Source organism: Callorhinus ursinus, unplaced genomic scaffold, assembly GCF_003265705.2.
Source record: "Callorhinus ursinus isolate GAN/ISIS: 27379988/994484 unplaced genomic scaffold, GSC_fseal_2.0 scaffold70, whole genome shotgun sequence".
NCBI lineage: Eukaryota > Metazoa > Chordata > Mammalia > Carnivora > Otariidae > Callorhinus > Callorhinus ursinus.
In genome coordinates this window covers 84438-107719 of record NW_027397132.1, presented here as the reverse complement: position 1 = coordinate 107719, position 23282 = coordinate 84438, and the positions used below count along the sequence as shown (strand labels likewise).

Genomic DNA, 23282 nt, shown 5'->3' with positions numbered 1-23282 from the left:
GGGGCTTTACGGGAGTTGTAGGCTCCTGCGACTCGGTGTCTGACGTCGGTGATTTCGGCCCCGTGAGCACTGCGGCGGTGAGAGGAGGTGGGTGTGTCTGGAGACGGGGTGCAGGGAGGGACGAGGATGCAGGTGGAAAAAAACGAAGGATTTAAAATTAAAGAGAAATTAGGGTTGCGGGCCCTCAGGAAGGGGCGAACCTACTTGGAAGTGGGGCACAGAGCGTTGGGGTGGGGGAGCGCAAGTTCTACGGCCAATCAGACATTAGCAACTCTTGCCTTAGCAACCACTCCGGACAGCTAAGGCCCGGTCCCTTGCCCCCACTCCAAGGAAAGGGGAGGAGCCCGGGCTGTTTAAATGGCTTTGGGCTCGGGTGGAGAGAAGCCGGCTCCGTTTCCTTCCCGGCTCTGGTGGCGCGGAACCGGCGGCTCGGTGGGCGGGGAACAGCCGCGTCCCGGAGGCACCCCAACTCCCCGCCGGTTGGCCCACAATTCCTCGGGGGCGGGGTCTGGGGCGGGCAGCTCCCGCCCGCTGCGGGGCGAGGACCTCCGGGATTCCTAGAGAGGACTCGGAAGTGCTCTCGGCGGTGGGATTGATGGCTCGACCCCGTTGGACAGGGAAAGCTTGGACTTGCTTACTTCCGGCGAGGAAGTGTTGCGAAGTGTCGGCTTCGGTTTTCTCTCCGTTTGCGGGAAGAAACCTATCTTCCCAAGCGTGGCTGCGGGAGCTTGGTCTGCAGGAGAGGTCCCCGGGACTGGTGCCTGGAGGAAAGGGGATGGGCTTTGTGTCCAGACGGGGGTCCTGTCTCTAACCTTGACCTGCCCGGTTTCCGTGACTATGGGGCCAGGGGCGCTTCTGAAGAATCCAGGTCCAAATCTGTACTTATAACTGTGCTTCTCTTCGGGACTAATGAAGTCTCCTCTTGGTCTGTCATGCTCTTGTGTCATGAAGGACAGGACCCGTTTTGGCCGTTGTAATGTTTTTGACCCCTGTTTTGACTTAAGTTTGGCTTGTGGTAGAGAAAAGCAAAGACTGCGTCTGGACTAGTTAGTAAGTCTTGTCCTATTATTTATATGAAATGTCATGTTCCTCACCATTAAAATTGTATTCGGTTAGGCCTGATGTCAGATTTTTATTGCTCTTCTTTACATTTTTTAAATGTTGGAAATATTCTCTATTAGTAATGTGATGGGTGGAGTGACGGCTGTCTTGTAGTCTATATTTTAAAGTAAATGGCACTGTTGAGTGGTCTTTAGTATCGATGACCTCTTTGTCATCTCTTTGCTAATAATGATTTCCAATATATCAGTAGGTTGCACACTAATGGAAGTGCCCTTCAGAAGATCTTAAAGGGCAGAAAACAGATTTGATCTGTGACAGCTAACCTGGAGAGACCTCCCTCTGAGTTGGAATGATAATGACAGAGTCTGGGGAAGTTATAGACTTAGACCCTCCAGCTGAGACTTCACAGGAGCAAGAAGACTTTCTCATAGTGAAGGTGGAAGAAGAAGACTGCACGTGGATGCAGGAGTACAATCCTCCAGTGTTTGAGACTTTTTACCAGCGCTTCAGGCACTTCCAGTACCATGAGGCCTCCGGCCCCCGGGAGGCCCTGAGCCAGCTCCGGGTGCTCTGCTGCGAGTGGCTGAGGCCCGAGCTGCACACCAAGGAGCAGATCCTGGAGCTGCTGGTGCTGGAGCAGTTCCTGACCATCCTCCCTGAAGAGTTCCAGGCCTGGGTGAGAGAACATCACCCGGAGAGTGGAGAAGAGGCTGTGGCTGTGGTAGAAAATATACAGAAAGAACTGGAGGAACGCAGACAACAGGTGAGCGAAAGGGGGAGACATCGGAGCAATGAGGAAGGAGAGGAAGAGAGTTAGTGCTGCTGAGCAGGGGTGAGATCCTCTGAGCTCTGGTGCTTCATCCATATTCTTTTGTTCTCCTGGGATTAGGTACACTGTGGAGATTTCCTGCCACTCCAGCAAAGAGAAGCAGTGTCCAGTGTGTTAATCTGGAGAAGACAGTCAGCGATTTTATTTATTTTTTTAAAATTACTCTTTTCTGTTTTTTGAATGACATGATACAAAATTCAAAAGGTGCATAAGGTTGTTATGAAAAGTAAGTTTCCTCCTGCCCCCAATTCCCCGGCTGCCTAGTTCTCTTCAGATGCAGCCACTGTCACCTGATACCTGTATGTCCTTTACAGAGATAGATTCTTTTCTCTCTCTATAAGCATACGTGTAGATGACATGCTTTAAGAAAACACAGATGTGTTTAAATCACTGTGCGCTTCTGCCTCTTGCTTTTTTCTCGTATCTTGGTGTGTTCCATGTTCGTGCAAGCAACCTGCCTCACTCTCTGAAACTGTGTTATAGTCCATTGTGTGGATGGATGTACCATAATTTAACTCCCATTGAAAGCCATTTAAGTCATTCCTTTAGGATGTTTCTGAACTTTTACTGTAACAAGCTGCAATGACTGTCTTTTACATACACTATTAATTATAGAATAAATGCTGAGAAGAAGTCAGATTGTTGGCTCGGGGGCCATATGCATTGGTAATTTTGACAGCTGTTGACAGATTGCCCTCGGTAGAGCTTATTCCAGTTTTTTCTCCCTACTGCAGGGTGTGAGAGAATTTTTTGCTCACAGCCTGATAATGTGATGTTATCCAACTTTTTGTTAGTGCTAATCTGAAAGATGCAATATTCCATTTCTGTGCAATTTTAGTATGCATTTCTCATATTATGAGTGAGTTTGACCTCAGTATGTATTTTAAAGGGCTATGTGTGTACCCTTTGTTTTGTTTTGTTTTTTTAAAGTAAGCTCTACACCCAGTGTGGGGCTTGAACTCACAACCCTGAGATCAAGAGTCACATGCTCCACTGAGTGAGCCAGCCAGGCGCCCTATGTGTCTACCTTTTTTTGTGAATTATCTGTTTACATTATTTACCTATTTGAGAAAAGTAAGCAGTGTGTCTGTCGTCCGAGTTGCAAGTTTATTTTTCCACTTTGTTTGGCTTCGCTTGTGGAGATTTTTATTTTGCAGGGTTTTTAATTTTTATGTAGTCCATTTATATCTTTTAATTTATGGTTTCTGGGTTTTGTGCCATACTTAGAGAGGTCTTCTCCACTACAATATTATAAGAAAATTTTCTAATAGTCTCTTCTCAGTTTTTTTATTTTTATTTATTTTTTTGGTGCACGGTGTTTGATACGGTTGTAACTTTCTTTCCCCAGATGTCTATCCGGTTGGCCCAGCAACTTATAGTAATCCCTTTTTTCCTCTCATTAAAATGCCATCTTTATTACATACCAAATTTCTGCATGTATTTGGGTCTATTTATGGTCCTTTTATTTCTGTTTTATTGACCTTATTACCTGTTAATATGTCAGTATCTGAGTTACTTGAGCTCTGTAAAGGGTTTTGGTATTGATAGGGCTACCCTCCCCCCTTCCAGATTTTTTTCAATATTTTCTTTTTTCCTTATGAACTTTATTTTTTTTTTTTTAAGATTTTATTTATTTATTTGACAGAGGGAGACACAGCGAGAGAGGGAACACAAGCAGGGGGAGTGGGAGAGGGAGAAGCAGGCTTCTCGCGGAGCAGGGAGCCCGATGCAGGGCTCGATCCCAGAAGCCTGGGATCATGACCCGAGCCGAAGGCAGACGATTAACAACTGAGCCACCCAGGCGCCCCCCTATGAACTTTAGAATTACTTATTAAAGTTTTCACCACTCCAAAAATCCTGTTAGTTTTTTTTGGAGGGGGGATCCAGTAAATCATGTATTAATTTAGAGAGGATCGATGTCTTTATGTTGCTATATCTTCTTGTCTTTTCTTTTCTCATTTATAACCTGACCCTCTACCTTCTTGTTGCTAGGGTCACACTCTCTTAAGCCTTTTTTTTTTTTTTTTTGAGCAAAGAAACAAAATCATGAGAGCTTAGGTCACAAGAGTTTGAAGCTAGTTGGAGAATTTCCCTCTTTTTTTTTTTTTAAGATTCTATTTATTTGAGAGAGAGAGAGCGTGAGCAGGGGGAAGAGGAGGGACAAGCAGACTCCCTGCTGAGCGGGGAACCTGACATCGGGCTCGATCCCAGGACCCTGGGATCATGACCTGAGCCAAAGTCAGATGCTTAACCAACTGAGCCACCCAGGTGCCCTTCCCTCATTCTTGAGAGCCATTGCACTTCATTGTAAGGTCCCAGTCTCATTATTCTTCATCTCTGGGTAAGGGGTACTTCAGCCTTCCAGAACATCATTAGGCTCTTCAGCTAGTTTAATTCACTCCATGAGGCAAGTGGGCAGCAGAGGGAATTGCTGCTGACCCTCAGCCAGGCCAAATGATTGTCCTCCAGATGGGAATGTCTGAACCTTTCTATTGCCTCCATCAGGACAGAAAGTAAAGGTTCATGGTGACATCTCGTTATTCCTTTTTTAAGCCTAATTTGGGACATTTAACGAACAAACTTTTCCCTACTTTTTATTTATTTATTTATTTATTTAAAAGATTTTATTTATTTGAGAGAGAGAGAATGAGAGAGAGAGAGCACGAGAGGGAAGAGGGTCAGAGGGAGAAGCAGACTCCCCGCCGAGCAGGGAGCCCGATGCGGGACTCGATCCCGGGACTCCAGGATCATGACCTGAGCCGAAGGCAGTCGCTTAACCAACTGAGCCACCCAGGCGCCCTCCCTACTTTTTTTTATAGTAATAAATATTCAGAAGTACAGTTAAAAACAGGATTTTTGAAACAGGATTTACAGTTGCTATTTACCTCTCTCATTGTGATATGCAGCCCATCTTTCGAAGGGACACAGAGAAAAATAATTTCCTAGTGGTAGTCAGGGATTTGAGGCCCATACAGGGGATTTTCTTAAGGGCCTCCACAGCTCACTTTGTTTGCCTTTCTCTCTGCCTGTCGTCTATATCCCCAACATTGTTCCTCAGCTTTATCTCCAGGCGGTTTTTGTCTCTGGCAGGCCTTTTCCCAGGCTTTATCCTTTACCCCTCCTCCTTGGTTTCTCTGTCCTAGTGTCAGGGGACCTCAAGGCTGCTTTGCTTTTCCGTGCCAATGTGCCCTCTGACATACTTGGCATCATCTTAACTCTTATCCTGAGCGGGTCCACAAGGACACACAAATTTCCATGCAGAATGATCGCAACTGTTTTGCAGCCACCTGCTGATGTAACTCCTGTTCCACTTCTGCCAGTGCTAAGAGGGTTAGGATTTAAAGTGCTTTGAAACCTAAGGGACGGGAAGAGGGGGATGGCAGTTCTCTTTCAGGGCAGGATTTTAGTATCTGCTAGGATGCTGCTGAGCTAGTACCTTCCAGAAAAGACGGATTGTGGAGACTGGTTGTGGCAGGGTAATTGTGTGTCCCCTAGGGTTGACCGAGAGCCCAGAACAGAAAGATGGAGTACTTAGCAGGTCAGACAAGAACTAGCCCTGGTCTCGGTGTTGGTCTGTCCTACTTGAACGGGGTCCACTACGAGCTGAGTATGGCTTCCTGTGTCCTATATTGGCTTTTGCAACCTCCCTTCTCACTTCTCTCCCCCGTCACTAAACTTGGCCCACCCTGGCTTTCTTATGGTTTCTTGACTGTACCAGATACCTGTTTCTGCCTGAGAGTCTTTGCTTATGTCGTTCTCTCTGCCCTGGACACTTCTGACTTTTTTCCCTGCGGGCTTCTTTTGCCCTTTAGGTGTTTACTTAAAGCGACACTTCCTCAGAAAAGCCTGCCTTGGCCACCCTCTCTAAAGTAGTTTCATCTGTTCTGTCTTAAGGCACTGCTTTCTTCTCCTTTCTGAGCTATAACAGTTTGTAATTATGTATTTGTGCGTGGATATGTTTAATGGGAGCCATCTTCACCTAGAAAGAGACTGTGTTTATTAAGCCACTGTGTAGTCAGTTTGCTTGGCTCATTGTAGATGCACATTAAATATTTGGCAAAAGAGTGAATGGAAGAAGAATGGGAATTTACTGGATTCTTCCATAGCCCTCCCTGCAATGTGCTGATTGGTGTGGTTGTGCTTGTTAGATCGTGGTGTGTCCTGAAGTGCTTCCTCAGAAGATGGTGCCACCTGGAGTTGTGCAGGAGTCCCTCAGCCACCAGCTCCTGTCTGCGGACCCCCAGTCTGAACAGGAGCCACAGAAGCCTCATCTCCTGGAGGAAAATGGTGAGGACGTGTGATTCGGTGGAACAGATGTGGCTAGAAGTGGGTGCCCTGGCCACGTGGGTAAGCGGTATCTGTGTGAGACTTCGGGCTGGGCAGCCACTCTGCAGTCAGCAGGATCGGGAGCTTGGGAGGGGCTGGGGCCTTGGCATCTAGTCCCTGGCATTCGGAGAGAGGTCAGCTCGTGGGAAGGCTAGGCTGTGCACCATGGTTCCGTTGCAAAGCTGTCGTCACGACGACAGCTCTAAATGCAGGGACTGTCAGAAGACCTACGGGAGTCCTTTACGAAAGCGTCGCACTTGCTTTACGACAGCCTTCCGGCTCCCCCTCGTCGATTTTGTCGTCTTAACGGCTGGTGTAAGAAGAGCACTCCCGTTCCCGGTTGTGCTCGTTTCTGGCTGCTCAGTCGTTCACCTTGAAATCTTATTTCAAACAGTGCCTCACAGTGACCTTTAGAGCGACTGTTCTCTCTCTCGTCCCCTACCCGCCTCTCCACCTTATTAACTTGGATTAGACACAGGAAGGGAGAAAGTGAACTGCGTACCTTATTTATGACGCACATGTCCGCAGGTCTTCAATCCTCATCAGAAACTCTATCAGATATATCTTAGGATTCAGAAATTTTCAGATTTATTAAGGGAATAGGATTTATATACCATATAGTACAGTACCAGCAGGATTTGAGGTGGGACTCCACAGTGACACACATTAGTGAAATGTATGCAGCTGTACAGTGAGTGGATTAAATAAAAACTTTAGAGAGCTTCCCATCAGTTCTGGTCAGGTTTTGCTGTCAAATTAGTTCAGTGTGTAACTTAACGAGAGGAAGGCCTTTGGTATTGAGAGCTTGGGGATTTCAGAATGTGGAGAACCTGTGTTCCAGGTTCGCCCCCAGGCTTGCTTCTGTTCTCCCCTTAGGGGTCAGGCCTTCCATTTCACATGCCCCACGGCTCTGACCTTCTCCAGCTTTCCTTTCACTGTGGTAACGATAACAGAAGTGTTACTTATATGAGTTTACTGGGTGTCGGCAAGTGTCCCAGGTGCTTTACTTGTTGGAATTCATTAAGCCCTCAGTGTACCAGAAAAAACAGTCTTCACTGTTTACCACCCGGGGCCAAGGGATCCTTTATTTTATACATATATATTTACTCTTTTATTTTATTATATTATTTGTTATTTTACTTTATATATGTTATCATGTGTATGTTATTTATGAGTCATTTACGGAAGAATCAAAGGATAATAAAAAATAATTCTCAAGGAAATTTTGATAAGAACCTCTTTATATCAAGTACATTTTGATAATAGAAACGTTGTAAAAAAATGAAAGAATACCGTTACACAGTACTGTCCCTGTTCCCTTTAGAAAAATGAATACTGTCCTTTTCACAAAATGGGATGGTCCAGAATCTTGTTGCAAAATCTTGCCTCATGAAGTCCTTCCTGTTGAATAATTCAGTGGATGAGAATGTCATATTTCCTTTTTGAAATTAGAAATCAGAGTGTTTATCGTTGGTTGTTATGTTTGAGAAAATTTACCCCTGATATTGTTTGTAGACTCCTTCAAAGATTTGCCCTTCGGCTTCAGTCTCATCATTACCGTGTGGAATCCACTGCTCCGTCTTTTCACATCGTCTTCTTACTAATCTAGTAATAGTGAAGTGTCTTTTCCTGCACATTTTTTTCTCTTTGCTAATAGGGGTGGAAAATGCAAAATTCTGAATTCACAACTATGCTCAATGAAAGCTAAAAGCAGGTGTCAATAGTCTTATACCTTCTTGAAGATGCTGCACAACTCTGGGCAATGAATTTAACACTTGGACACTAGTGAAGAACGATGATTTATTTTACTCTTACATCATCATCCTAAGTATTCTCCTGTTTATTTATTTCCTTTATTCTCCTGTTTTCTCACTATTTTAGTTTTTTATTCTCCTGTTTTCTTACTATTTTATTCTCCTGTTTTCTTACTATTTTAGTTTTTTCTGCTATCATTGGGAATAATTAATGAGTAATGATTGGTAAATATGTGGTAATTCCTAGGATGATGAATTAGGAAAATGTTTTATGATACAGGAAAAATAAGATCACTCAGATCTCAAAATGTACCCTACATGTGTAGAAGAGGCCAGTGGATCCATATAGAAATGACAAGACAGAATGAGTCGTACTCTATTTTTTAATAATACTAAAATAAATTTTCTTTTTCTTCTTCAGAAGATCTCTAAAGGGATAAAAGTCATATAATTCCAGCCTTTAAAAATAGTTAACACTGAAAAAAAAAATAGCTAACACTGTTTTTTTTTGTTTTTAAAATTTTTATTTATTTATTTGACCGAGAGAGACACAGCGAGAGAGGGAACACAAGCAGGGGGAGGGGGAGAGGGAGAAGCAGGCTTCCCGCCGAGCAGGGAGCCCGATGCAGGGCTCGATCCCAGGACCCCGGGATCATGACCCGAGCCGAAGGCAGACGCTTAACGACTGGGCCAGCAAGGCGTCCCGAGTTAACACTGTTTAAAAAAGAAACGCCAAACCCCAAATTGTGTCTAATACACTTAGTCGGCATAGCAAGGGTTAAGGCCCACACTGACCCAATAGAATAGGTACTACTGTTATCCTCATGTTAGAAATTAAGAAACTGAGGCCTAGTCAGGTTAGGTAATTCATTCAAGGTCACGGAGCTGTCAGTGACTGAGCTGGGATTGTAAGCCCAGCAATCCAGCTCTGCATTTATCCTTCTACCCCAGTCCGAGCTGTGCTGCGTTGGCCTTTCCTGCAGCCCCCCCCCCAAGTGCAGACTCCTGTCCTCCTACCTCTGCTGCCGGAGTCTCCTCATGCTAGGCTGCTCTTCCTTCTGTCCCTAGGTGCTGCTGCTCTTCTCTGCCCTGTTAGCTAGACCCAGCCAGTTCCTTTCTTCCAACCAAATTACGAGGTTTGTTTCAGTTTTTAATTTCTGTGCACTGGGGACGGCTGCATTCCTCGTGCCCTTCATAGCACCGAAGGCTGGTTTTCTGTCTCTGGGACTAATTCCAGCGTGGGAAGGGTGAAGTCATTGGCAGAAAAGCTAAAGAAACCAAAGGTTTTACAGGAACTTCATAAAATAAGTGGTATTGTTTGGAGTGTAATTATTATAATTATTCCAGTTGTAATTGGAATGTAGTCTATACTCAAAATCAAAATCACTGTTTAAGTACAGACTACATTCGTGCCTTTCTTTGAGTCCTGTTTCAGCTGCCATCTCTGTTTCTGGCTTTCGTCTCTAACCATGATGTCTTTCTTTTTGTGTCATTGCTAATTACTTCCTAGTCCTTGGACAGAAGCATGCTGCATAACCACATACATCTTCAGGACCAGGGAAACCATAGCAACATCCTAAACTGTCAGGTTAAAGATTAATACCAGGTGGATCTGTCCAGATCAGGGCATATATAGACAATGAGACCGTATGCAGCACCAGTCTCGCACAAAGAACAAGCGGAGGTGACACAGCAGGGGTCAGCGGGTCACCAACATCTAGAGATCAGACCCTGCAGGCATTGCACATGCCATTCACTCTGCCCAGAGAGCACCCTCATCCCCCCAACCCACCCCAACCCTACTTACCAGAGTCACTTCCTGTGGAAAGACTTTGCCGATGCCCCCACCTCTCCCTCTCCACCCTGGAGGTGCCCCTGTTTCCATGCTCCTGTGGGAACTTGGGTGAATTTCAAGTATATTACCCTTTCCCTGTGCTGGAAGTAAGGCTTACATGTCTGCTCTCCCCACTAGACAGTGAAGTTTTTGAAAGGCAAGAATTGCTTTATCTGCCTGTTCTTATAACACGCGATGTAGATTTAGTGCATTACTAATTGCTTGACTCTCCATCAACCATAGTAGCTTCTGGAAGGAAGAGAATGTGGACTAAGACCTTGCTAGTCAAAGCGTGGCTCAAGGAGCAGCGCCAGAATCACCTGGCTTTGTTAGAGGTACAGAATATGGGGGCCACCACAGACCTGCTGAGCCATATCTGCCCTGTACCAAGCCCTCCACATGATTTGTGTGCGCATTAAAGTTTGAGAAGCCCTGGGCTCTCAGTAGCGCTTCAGCTTCGTGGAAGCTATGGGACTGGTTAATCTTTGAGATGACTAGATTTGATCTTGGCAGAGCAAATTGCATCCTTTACAGGGGACTGGCACAGTCTTGAGGTCACTGGCAGGGATTAGCCTGACCAAAGCAGGGAGTCTAGTTTTTCGGCGGGAAGAGTGAGTGTAGTTAGGTGGGGGAGGAGTCACAACGCAGAGGGCCTTGAGAGCCAAGCAGAAAAATTTGGCCTTGCTGTAGCAAGGCGCCATCGTGGATTCTTGAGCGAAAGTGGAACATGATGGCAATCGGAACTGGGCAAAGATATTCTCACTGACACCTCTTTTTCTCCCCCCTCAGCCCTACCTGCTCTCCAAGTTCCTTCCCTTCCCCGGAAGGACAGCCAGGAGCTGACAGCCTCACTTCTCTCGGCTGGGTCCCAGGTGAGCCGGTGTCCCATGCCCGCAGTGAGGACCCACATCTTGGACAAGTAGCTGCCCTAATCCTGAATCTCCACTAGGAGTTCTATCTCTCACTGCACACCGGGCCCTTCTGGGGTTCCTACTTGAATGTTGCTTTCCCTTCTACCCGGTGCTCCCCTCTCCTCTTTAAAGCACAGACCCTCCCTCCTGTTTTTTCCCTTCATGCTCCCAATCGTTCCCCTCACTCCAAATTTGAACCTAGGGAATGGAAATTTAGTGGCGATCTCGTGTTTCAGAAGTTGGTGAAAATTGAAGATGTGGCTGATGTGGCTGTATCCTTCATCCTGGAGGAATGGGGACATTTGGACCAGTCCCAGAAGTCCCTCTATAGGGATGACAGGAAGGAGAATTATGGGAGTATTACTTCCATGGGTAAGAATGATTTCATCTGTGCTTGGATTAGGACCTCTTAATTTTGTTATAAAAAGTATTTCTGGCACATCAGATAAAAGCATGTATGTGACTTAATTACTGTGACTTTGCTTATTTTTTTTTCTGTGAAAGAGTAAATTGACATTCCCTTTTTTATTCTTATTCAGCTTATTCTGATCATTTCCGTCATCATCAGGGTATGACTGACGTCTTGATGATACTTGGGGGATAGTATTTGTAATCCAGCATATGTTCTCGTTTTAGTGCTTTAAGATAAAAGAACTCAGAACTAACAGGCTTGGGTTTTAACAGATTCGTAGTAGTTATTGGATTCTGTTACTGGACAAATTGAATAATTATTTTTTTTAAGATTTTATTTATTTATTTGAAAGAGACATAGCGAGAGAGGGAACACAAACGGGGAGTAGGAGAGGGAGAAGCAGGCTTCCCGCGGAGCAGGGAGCCCGATGTGGGGCTCAATCCCAGGACCCTGGGACCATGGCCTGAGCCAAAGGCAGACACTTAACGACTGAGCCACCCAGGCGCCCCGACAAATTGCATAATTTTTGACTGAATAAAAGCATCTCCGACCTCACTGAGTAACTGTTTATTAGAGTACATTTGACCCTTGAACAACACAGGGCCAGGGGTGCCAACCCCCCCACGCAGTCAAAAGTCTGTGTATCACTTTTGACTCCCCCAGAACTTAACTACTCATAGCCTACTGTTGACCTGAACCCTTCCGGTAACATAGAGCCCCCCCATTTTTTTTAATAAAAAAAAATAATAAAAAATTTTAGAAAAACCATGAAGCCGATTAACACATAGTTTGTATATGTGTCATATACTGTGTTCTTACATGAAAGTAAGCTAGAGAAAAGGAAGTGCTATTAAAATAGTAAGGAAGAAGAACTGCATTTACAGGGCCGTATGTATCCAAAGAAATCGGTGTGTCGGTGGACCTGTGCAGTTCAAACTCATGTTATTCAAGGGGCAACTGCGTTATTAGAGGATCTCCCTTTTCCCCAGTGCATGGGTGGCTGGTTGTTCATTCCGTCCCCATTCTCAGACCATGGGTGCTTCTTTCATGACGTTTGCCTTGCCATCTCCATTTTACATGTCCCATCCCTTCTTGAATTTTGTGCCCCAAATGAGATTTTGAACCTGTTTCTAAATTATGATCCTGGAAACTCATACTCGATTATGTGCCTAGAGCAAATTAATAAAAATCTCAGCACCTGATTAACATAACAATAAAAAATTAAAAAAAAAATCTCAGCACCGTAGCAAATATTTTGGAGCATATGGCTTTTAGCTTCTTTTGAATGAATTTTCTTAAAAGAACCACCACATACCAAGCACTCTGGTAGACTTTAGATGAAATACATATATAATGCCAAATCTGTCTTTTTTTTTTAAGTTGATTTATTTAATTAATCTCTACACCAGGCATGGGCCTCAAACCCACCACCCTGAAATTAAGAGTCGCGTGCTCCTCTGAGCCAGCCAACCCCATAGAATGCCAAATTTCTTTTAAGCATTATAGCAATTTACATTGTTCTAAAGAGTTTTAGTTCACTTGCAGGCTTTTATTTAAAAAATAAAATTGACTCCTACTCTCTGAAATTTTCCATTTCTTTTAATACTAGTGATACATATTTGTATTTCCTTTTCTTCGATTTACTTGTATGTGTTCTCTGCGGCTTTATCTGTGGGGATCTTGGTGGTATTTCATCTCAAGGGATTACTTATGTAGCACAAATGCTATATGCAGTGAAGATATTTTTTCATTCTTTTTTTAAATGAATTTCAAATACCTCACTTGTCTAATTTGAGCCTGGTAGTATTTCCTTTTTTTCAGTTACTTTGCAGGCATTTAATGGGTGTCAGGCTTTCAGAACTTGGCACAGTTCTTTTTTATACTGTTTTCCAAGCAGTTTTAAATTTGTCCTTTCCGATTTTTTAAAAAATCCATCTGTTCATTACAACCTCTTTTTACAACTCTAGTGTACTTCTACATTAAGAACACATTTGATGATTTCTGCCCCTTAACTTCTCTGGGAAGGCCACAATAGATTATATTTTCATGCCTGTGTGTTCCTAATAGCATTGAGTAGGTCAGGATTTGGGGTGCCTGGGTGGCTCAGTTGGTTAAATGTCTGCCTTTGGCTCAGGACATGATCCTGGGGTCCTGGGATTGAGCCCTGCGTCGAGTTCCCTGCTCAGTGGGGCTTCTCCCTCTCCCTCTCCCTCTGCCCCTCCCCCTGCTCATGCTCTCCCTCTTAAATAAATAAAATCTTTTAAAAAGAGAGAGAAGGTCAGAATTTTAAAAATATCCATCAGATTCAGAAATGAGATTTTAGAAAAACAGATGTATCCTGGAGACAGCCATTTCAGTGGAGTGTCCAGGACGTTGGGGAACAAGAGACAGTTTCTTTGAAGACTGCAAAGGAGAGGAATTTGAGAAAGCCATCACAGATAAACTTTCAAGAACATTGTGGAGGAAATGAGAAAGGGGGCTTATCACTATAAGGGTACATAGCTTAGATGGCTAGATTGGTTTTGTATGCTCTCTTTTTCTTTCTTTTCTTTTTTATGGGGGGGGGCAAAGGGAGAGGGAGAGAGAGAGAATCTCCAGCTGACTTCCCGCTGAGCGTGGTGTCCGACATGGGGCTTGATCTCACACCCCTGAGATCATGACCTGAGCCAAAATTAAGAGTTGGATGCTTCACCGACTGAGCCACCCAGGCACCTCTGTACGTTCTCTTTTTCAGTGGGAGAGTTTTAAGCATACTTAAATGCTACTGGAAAAGAACTAGTAAAGAGTGAGTTTGAAATGTTGGGGCAAGGAAGAGGAGATCATTGATGAGAGTGATCCCTCAAAAACAGGATTGCATGGGGAGGTCGGGGGTCCGGGAGGGAGGCTTGGCCTTGGTCAGAGATAGCTCTTCCACCATGAGGTGAGGGGAGGATGACAGAGAAAGGCTGCCAGCAAGTCTTTGGTTGGTCTGTAGGATGTTCAAGGAGCTTTGCCTTTCTTTCAAATAGGAGACAGTCACCTGTTGAGAATGAGCAGGTGATGAAGTAGGTGGCAGAGAAGAGGTTCGAATACGTTGGAGAACCTTGTACATGCACATAGTGAAACATATTCAAATAGTATAGAGGGGTATAAAGTGAAAACTGAGTCACCTACCCTGCTCCTCAATCTTCTGTTTACTCTTACCAGTTTCTGGATTGTATCTCTAGGCATATTCTGTATACACACGTTTTTGCAAAACATGATAACATGATAACATGCCATACACTAGTGGAATTTTAAAATAACAGTGATATATCTTGGAAGCCATAGTGGAGATATTTTGACATAGCTGATGAGAAAAATGAGTGGGGAAAGGAGCCAACTGTAGGAACATAGAATGCCAACAGGGCAGCAGTGAGGTTGAAGAGCCTGAATCTTTAAAGCACCAAATCTGCCTGATTTGTTTTTGTCTCCCCTGCCCCCCACCATTGCGTTACTAACCAGCTGGGCAGAGCATTGAGCAAGAAGCATAGTCTTCTGTCAGATACACAGATAAACCAAGAGAATCAACAGAAAGCTTGTCACGTACGTGGTAAAGAGGTGGGGAAAGAGGGAAAAAGCAAATCTGTAAACCCATTGGTGTGACAACCTATATAATCGCCTTATCAGGAAAAGGGCAATTGTTAATAGAACCAAAGAGGTGCACTGGGCCAATCTGATTTTTTTTTTTTCGAATTCACCCCTGGAAAAAGAAAACCATGTGCTTTTTTGACTTGTTGGATGGGAGAGAATTCTAGTAAGAATAAAATGTGTGGGCGTAAGCAGATGTGAGTAAAAGAGAAAAAGAAATCCTGTGATGACAGAGATTACCTGCCTACTTAAATGGGGGAGGAAAAAACGATTCTTTTTGATTATATGTTTGTTTCTACTGCTAAAATGTCTTTTTAGGAAGAGAATTAAGGTCAAAGAGTTTTAAGAAATTAAAATTCAAGTTTTCTTGATGGAATAAGAATTATAACTTCTCACTCTGTCAAAAAAAAAAAAAAGGTTAGTAATAGTATCTACCTCAAAAGGTCATTGTTAGGATTATATGCCATAAAATCGTAAAACACTTATAGGACTGGTCCATCGTAGCACTCAGCAAATGTTAGCTTTCATTGCCATTATTCTGTAATATTTGAAAACAACCTTGCTGTTTACAAAAGGTTTTTTTTTTTTTTAAGATTTTATTTATTTGACAGAGAGAGACAAAGCAAGAGAAGGAACACAAGCAGGGGTGTGGGAGAGGGAGAAGCAGGCTCCCCGCCGAGCAGGGAGCCCGATGTGGGGCTCGATCCCAGGACCCTGGGACCATGACCTGAGCTGAAGACAGACGCTTAACGACTGAGCCACCCAAGTGCCCCCCCCCCAAATCTTATTAGAAAGTTCTCAATAGACCCTGGTCTCTCTCTCTCTAGCATATAAAAAATAATATTCTGTATTTTTTAATTACTGAAGATTTGTCTCTGCAAAGCATATTAAATGTCTGTGCTTCAAGTGAAATGTAGGTTGCTGATCCAGTTACATAGGGAGATGATTGCAGTTTGTCCGGCGTCTGTATTCATCAATGACTGTTGGGTGTTAAGCTAGCTCGTCAGTACTGGCTTCTTCTCTGGGTATAGAAAGAATACTTTTTTTCCTTTAGAGTTATTCATACCAAACTGAGATTCTTGGGGGATTAAAAAAGCTGGAAATATCATCTTTCTTCTCCAGGCTATGAATGAACAGGAAGAAGAAGGTGAAAATTGGGTTAGCTGCACAACCCGATACATACCACATTTTGTGAAGAATTTGATATTGCACAGGTGTGCACAAACAGGTACTGTTAAGTACCCCACCAAGAGGACATCGCCTTCACTAAATAGAAGGACCGCTCTCCCAGTTTCATCCGTTTGACACATTCTTGCCTGCTCTTCTGTCCCCAGCCTGCCTGTTTCTGCTGGAGGATTCTTTGTCCTCTCCCAGGAGCATAAAGCCGCCTATGCCAAGTCCTGTGGTGCTAGCACATGTCGGCTTCATAATTACCCACGTCCTGAGTCTTTTTGTTTCTTCCAGTATGGGGAATAGCTAATCCGTTTTCCTTCTCTTCTTTCAGATTACGAATCTGGGCATGACAACGTGGAACTCGCTGTAAAGCAGATTTCCGATGACGCTGAACCCCACTGGATGACATCAGGAAGCCCTGAAAGAAATGTTCCCCAGAGTCAAGGGTTTGGAGAAGTTAGTGACCTTCATGGCATGGTAGAGAGGTGGCAGGTAAACCCCGCAGTGGGGAAATCAAGGCAGAACCCTTCCCAGAAAAGAGATCTTGGTACCATCACGGATGTTAACCGTAAGCACAACACAAGTGGCGAGAGAGGTCACAAATGTAACGATTGTGGTAAATTTTTCCTTCAAGCCTCAAACTTCATTCAACATCGGCGAATCCATACTGGAGAGAAACCGTTTAAGTGTGGTGAATGTGGGAAAAGCTACAATCAGCGGGTGCATCTGACTCAGCACCAGCGAGTTCACACTGGTGAGAAACCCTACAAGTGTCAGGTGTGCGGAAAAACCTTCCGCGTGAGCTCACACCTCGTCCAGCATCACAGTGTGCACAGCGGAGAGAGGCCATACGGGTGTACCGAGTGCGGGAAAAACTTCGGTCGGCACTCCCATCTGATCGAGCACCTGAAACGCCACTTCAGAGAGAAATCCCAAAGATGTAGGTATTGGGAGTTTGTGTTCAGAGAATAGATGGAGGCGAAAATGGTTTTATGAGCTTAGAGCAGCAGGACAGATGGGTTGTGCTGACTGGGAGCAGTAGCTAAGGGGCAGAGATCACAGTCCATTTTGTTGTTTTATACTTTTTTTTTTTTAAGATTTTATTTATTTGACAGAGAGAGAGACAGCGAGAGAGGGAACACAAGCAGGGGGAGTGGGAGAGGGAGAAGCCGGCTTCCCGCGGAGCAGGGAGCCCGATGCGGGGCTCGATCCCAGGACCCTGGGATCATGACCCGAGCCGAAGGCAGACGCTTAACGCCTGAGCCACCCAGGTGTCCCTTGTTGTTTTATACTTTAATTGGTCCAGTGGGTAGGCCAACCTATGCCCTCTCCACCCTCCCCACAGCTTCCCTCTTGGCAGAGGCACGTACTTTCAGCTCTCTTACATGTTTCTTCTGGTAAATCCCCCCCTTTTTTTTTTAAAGATTTTATTCATTTGAGAGAGAGAGCGTGGGCAAGCGGTGGGGAGAGGGAGAAGCAGATTCCCTGCTGAGCAGGGAGCCCGATGTGGGACTTGATCCCAGGATCCCGGGATCATGACCTGAGCCAAAGGTAGATGCTTAACCAACTGAGCCACCCAGATATCCCTGTTAATTCCCTATTTGTCAATAATATATCTGTTGCCCGACTTAACTGATTTTAAACATTATCTCTTGCCTTTCTGTTGTAGTAAATGAAGATTTTGGCTCTCTCTCGCATGCTTCCCTCCCTCTTTCTCCTTTTCTCAATTTTGTTAACTCACATTTTATTTCAAAATGATAAAATAATACTAGAACAGGAAGTTTGGAGGAAAGAAAGCAGGAGGGAAAAAAAAGACCCACAATCCCACCATCCTAATAGAACTGTTATTATTTAGCATATTCCTTCTATCTTTTTTATTATAAGCTTATTTTTATGTAGGTGTATTCAGAGGGTACAGTTAAATCTTAGACACACTTTGTCCGGTGTGGCTTGGCTCTCCTGTTTGTTATTTCTGACAACCTGCCGTTGTTTGGAGACATCAACACTTAATTGTTCCTCAGTTGAACTTCTTTTTTTTTTTTTTTAAAGATTTATTTATTTGAGAGAGCGAGAATGAGAGAGAGCGAGCACATGAGAGGGGGGAGGGTTAGAGGGAGAAGCAGGCTCCTCGCTGAGCAGGGAGCCTGATGTGGGACTCGATCCCGGGACTCCAGGATCATGACCTGAGCCGAAGGCAGTCACTTAACCAACTGAGCCACCCAGGTGCCCCCTCGGTTGAACTTCTAATTTTTTCTCTTTTGTCCTGATAACTGTGCCTTAAAAAAAAAAAACAAACCTATGCCTTAAAAAAAGTAGGATTATTTCCTTATAATAGATGCCCAGAAGTGGGATTAGTGGATGAAAGGCCAAAAACACTTTTATGGGTCTTGATACCTACTGCCAAATTGCTTTTCCAGTCACCACATATTAGTTTTACTATATTTCTCCCAGGGTGATCAGACCTTTTTTTTTTTTTTTTTTAAGATTTTATTTGTTTATTTGACAGAGAGAGACACAGCGAGAGAGGGAACACAAGCAGGGGGAGTGGGAGAGGGAGAAGCAGGCTTCCCGCCGAGCAGGGAGCCCGACGCGGGGCCCGATCCCAGGACCCTGGCATCATGACCTGAGCCGAAGGCAGACGCTTAACAACTGAGCCACCCAGGTGCCCCAGACATTTTTTTTTCCCACAAATGGGGTAAGCAGAAGAGATGTCTTTTCTGTATTCATTTTCATTAGTTTGGTTATCCGTAAGGTTGAACAATTTTCTCTGTTCATTTACTTATATTTTCTTAGCTGTTCAAGTGATGTTAAACTTATGTATGGAAGAGATCACAGTCAATCATGCTGTGAACTTAGAGGCTCTTATTAATATTTTTCACATAACTCTTAAGACTGGCTTTAAAGTATTTATTTTTAAAATCTGCCTTTGACGTCCCCAAGCGCAGCTACTTGTCATTCTCATTAACAGTGACTAGCACCTTCCCTATCATGGAATAGAAGGTTATGAAGTTCTCAAGGCCTTTAGAGTCTGGCTGGAGCTGAGCTTTCTCCTCTGCCAGTTTTGTCCCTTCTGCTTGGTGGCCGCCTCCTTGGGGAAACGCATCCAATAGCACTCCGGACCTGGGGAAGCAATTACTTTAAAGTAGTCTCTATTCTTTCCTATCTTCTCGACAGTTGTTCTTACGACTAGTTTCCTAGTTAACACTCACCTGTCCTGCCCCCGCCATTTTTTTTTTTTTTTTTTTTGGATCAAGAGAGGGATCTTTTGTGCGCTCACGCAGCCCTCATTGTCGTGAGCCTGTGGTGCTAGGTGGTTGGGGTAGAGCAGTAAACAGAACCACACAGTTTGTGCCCTTGTGGCGCTGGTGGTCTGGGCCCAGGAGCAGATCGGAAGGGTGGTGAGCATTCAGAGGTTCGATGCCCGGGTGGGGAAACAAGCTCAGGTGAGGGCGAAGAGTGACGAGAGCAGAGAGGGGCCTATCACCCACCCTCTCGACAGTAGTTTTTACTGGCTCACTTCTCCTTGGTCCTGGGTCCTCATCACGTATCCCTCCCACTGCCTGTCCCCCTCAGAGTCCTGTGCTTCCTGTCCTTCGGTTCTTACCTGCTCTCTCCATCCAGCTGTGTTTCTGTTCTGCCTCAGCCCTGTTTGCCTTCGGAGTCCTCTCCCTCCTTCCTGGATGGCGGGGGTGTGGTGCTCCTGTCTAGCAATTACGTCGCCTCAGTCACTCTCACCATCCTGCTTAGCGAGCCTCTTCATCTCATGCTTTTCACGAGACAAATTCTTTTGGCTCCCGCCGGCATCAGCCACGTGCAGGCATCCTCCCTCCACTTTGTTACTGCCTGCACTTCATGCTTTCACCCGACTGTCCTTTCTCCTGACGGTTCGGGTTTCTACTGGAAAAGCACCGGTGACAGGGGCGCCTGGGAGGCTCGGTTGGTTGAGCGGCTGCCTTCGGCTCAGGTCATGATCCCGGGGTCCTGGGATCGAGCCCCGCGTCAGGCTCCCTGCTCGGCGGCGGGCCTGCTTCTCCCTCTGCCTAACCGCGCCCCCCCCCCCCGCTTGCTCATGCTCTCTCTCCCTCACTCTCTCTCTCAAATAAATAAAATCTTAAAAAAACCCCCACAACAAACTGGTGACATTTGCATTTCCTCTTTATTTCAGGCAGTGACAAAAGAAGTAAGAATACAAAATTGAATGTCAAGAAGAAAATTTCAGAATTTTCAGAAGCCGATGTGGAACTATCAGGAAGAATCCAAAGAACTGTTTCTCAAGGTCAAGATTTTGGAGAAGGCCATGAGCACCCAGGCAAGTTGGATAGAAAGCAGGGAGTTCCTATGAAAGAGATACTAGGACAGCCCTCTTCAAAGAGGATAAATTTCAACGCAGTCACGTATGTGCACAAAAAATCAGCCACAGGAGAGAGACCACATAAATGTAATGAATGTGGAAAAAGCTTTATTCAGAGTGCACATCTGATTCAACATCAGCGAATCCACACAGGGGAGAAGCCCTTTCGGTGTGACGAATGTGGGAAAAGCTACAATCAGCGGGTGCATCTGACTCAGCACCAGCGAGTCCACACTGGTGAGAAACCCTATACCTGTCACTTGTGTGGGAAGGCGTTTAGAGTGCGGTCCCATCTTGTTCAGCATCAGAGTGTGCACAGTGGGGAGAGACCCTTTAAGTGTAATGAGTGCGGGAAAGGCTTTGGGAGGCGGTCCCACCTTGCGGGGCATCTGAGACTCCACTCTAGAGAGAAATCCCATCAGTGTCATGAGTGTGGAGAGATCTTTTTTCAGTATGTTAGCCTCATTGAACATCAGGTGCTCCATATGGGTCAGAGAAATGAAAAAAATGGCATTTGTGAGGAAGCTTACAGTTGGAACCTGACAGTGATTGAAGATAAGAAGATGGAGTTACAAGAGCAGCCTTATAAGTGTGATATCTGTGGCAAAGCCTTTAGTTATAGTTCAGACCTTATCCAGCATTACAGAACTCACACTGCAGAGAAAACCAATAAATGTGATATATGTAGAGAAAGTGTTGGCCAGTGTTCCCACGTAAAACAACACCAAAAAACCTTCTCCAACATGAAATCGCATCAATGTAATGAGTGTGGCAGAGGCTTCACTCTGAAGTCACATCTTAATCAGCATCAGCGAATCCATACTGGTGAGAAGCCCTTTCAATGTAAAGAATGTGGAATGAGTTTCAGTTGGAGTTGTAGCCTCTTCAAACATCTGAGAAGTCACGAGAGGACAGATCCCATAAATACCTTAAGTGTATAGATGTTTCTGTTGTAGAACAGCTCTTACTCAATTTTAGAGAAGCCTTCCTAAGAGAAACCCTCCTCCTATAATGAATGTAATAACAACTTCCAGCATTCTCTCCAACGTAACCATCAAACCTACAGATATGTTGAAATCCTTCAGTTAGAACTTAGGAACACTGGAGAATCCACAGTGAATAGATATCTGTTTGCTTTCCCCATCGAGAAATGCTTCTTCATGCTTAAGAATCTAGAGAGCACCTATGGATGTGGTGGATGAAGGAGAGCCTTCAGGTGGCACTCATTCTTTGGTTGAATCTCAGAACATTGACACTGAGAAAAGCCTCACTAATGCAGTAGAAATAAGCTTTATTTGTAGTTTCTGCCTTGTTTGACAGCTTATTCAGGGAAGAGCACAGTGAAAGGAAGAGAGAACTCTTCAGCATGATACCTGTTTTGGTACCTCAGCAATGAACCTTTTCTAGAAACGATGATCCCAGCCACTAGAATGCTCCAGCTATTGTTCCCATCTTGAGTATTAAAGCCTTTGAAAAGAAATCGACTTAAGGTATTTATATCCTGGCAAAATCGGGGTTCAGAGACTGGATGGTATGTGTTTCCGTTGCATTATATGGTCTCTAATTTCTCCATGGAGCGTTCTCTACCTTGTTTTCGTTTTGATTCTATGAGCAACAAAGTTGGCTAGTACCAAGAGGAGTTAAGCGTGTAAATCCAGGAGAGAAACTGTTGGTCAGTCACATCTTAAGGAGAAGAGAGAGGGACCTTGGGAACAGTGAAGAGAAAATAGGCCAAACTGTGGGCTGGTTTTCAGTCCGTCACCCACAAGAATGAGGGCAGCTGTGTTCATGGAAGGAATTAGACCAAGTTGAATTAAGAATCTTGGTCCAGGGAGGATGTGTTAGCAACTCCCAGTGGCCCTGGAGATAGACCTCCTCCACAGGATAATGGCGTATTGAATAAGTGTCAGTTTGGATTGCAGTTGGATTTGAAAGTAAACTGTAACCAGGAGCAGAAGGGTTCGTGTTCCGGTTAGTGCTGTCTTGTGGGAAGGCCGGGGGGAAAGATGACATGGGTAAGAGGGTCAATTTGAGCCTCTTTTCTAGAGACAGGGAAAGAGTGCTTCTGGGAACTGCTTCTACTGACTGCTGGGCTTCCAATAAACAATAAATACTTGTTGACTGTATGTGTTGTACGTTGGTGCCCTGCCCAGATCCCCTTTATCAGGCTGGCATGCCCATCCCCCAGCTACTCTGAGTTTTGGCTGTTGAGTGCTCACAACTCTCCCCCTTCTCCAGAGACTCTGGAAAGTTGTCCTCAGATGATGGGAGCTGCCTCGCAGCTGGGATGGGAGCTGTCCTCCGCACCCCCCAGCCAGTGGCTGGTTGATATGGGGGGTACAAAAGGCTGATTCACTAAGTCTGTCTCAGTGGGGGGTGGGGGGAACTGTGGTGCATTTATGCTCCAGAACCCTCCCTTTGAGGACTGTATTTGAGACTGCATCCGTGCTTGGTTCTTGCCTTTCTCTATCCTGTTTCATTCCTTCCCATAAAGACTTCTGGAAGGGATGCCTGGCTGGCTCAGATGTGGGAGTGTGCGACTCCTGGTCTTGGGATCATGAGTTCAAGCCTCATGTTGGGCGTAGGATTTACTTAAAAAAATAATAAAATCTTTAAAAAAAAAAAAGATACAAAAAACTTTTCCTGAAGAGCACTTCCTCAACAGATCACATGGCTCTGAATCCCTTTCTCAGGCTCTGCTTTAGGAAGTCCCCGATCTAAGACATTTGGTGCCATGAGTGGTCCTAGGAGGCTGACTGTAAGAATGGATTGTGGAGTTGGCCACTCAACCAGGAGGCAGGGAGGACCCCCATCACTGATGGTGGGCGGAGTAATGGTAGTTTCTGGTGTGAGGTGGCTGTTCAGTTGTCGGACATTCACTGTGGTGAACTGGGATGGGATACAGGTAGAAAGGGATGTGCTGCTGTCTTATGTAAGGTTTGGGGGGGAAATGAAATAATGGAAAGGTTATGGAATTGGGTGGCTCTTGCTGAAAGCCACTAGTTGCAAGACTTAATGGAG

The 23282-nt window shown here is 44.9% G+C and overlaps 1 protein-coding gene across 8 annotated transcripts; it reads left to right on the top strand.

Annotated features, from left to right (window-relative positions):
• ZKSCAN5 (zinc finger with KRAB and SCAN domains 5) lies at positions 1 to 22387 on the top strand. Of its 8 annotated transcripts, none has more exons than XM_025863731.2 (7): positions 1 to 87; positions 1310 to 1825; positions 6040 to 6178; positions 10595 to 10677; positions 10953 to 11088; positions 16242 to 16850; positions 20076 to 22387. In XM_025863731.2, the coding sequence occupies exons 2-7, from the start codon at positions 1412 to 1414 to the stop codon at positions 21200 to 21202; spliced, it is 2508 nt and encodes an 835-aa protein (XP_025719516.2). In that variant the 5' UTR covers positions 1 to 87; positions 1310 to 1411; the 3' UTR covers positions 21203 to 22387. The 8 variants fall into 8 exon arrangements, with proteins under 8 accessions (XP_025719516.2, XP_025719517.2, XP_025719519.2 ...); XM_025863732.2 differs by having other exon boundaries at positions 40 to 87; positions 1313 to 1825; XM_025863734.2 differs by lacking the exon at positions 1 to 87 and adding an exon at positions 476 to 1050 and having other exon boundaries at positions 10956 to 11088.
• Positions 22388 to 23282: the final 895 nt, after the last annotated feature.

Excerpts from the sequence above, each read along its gene's own strand:
- ZKSCAN5 (XM_025863731.2), top strand. The coding sequence starts at position 1,412 with ATGATAATGACAGAGTCTGGGGAAGTTATAGACTTAGACCCTCCAGCT. Across the intron at positions 1,826-6,039 it reads TGGAGGAACGCAGACAACAG|ATCGTGGTGTGTCCTGAAGT; the intron begins GTGAGCGAAAGG and ends TGTGCTTGTTAG. Across the intron at positions 11,089-16,241 it reads TGGGAGTATTACTTCCATGG|ATTACGAATCTGGGCATGAC; the intron begins GTAAGAATGATT and ends CTCTTCTTTCAG.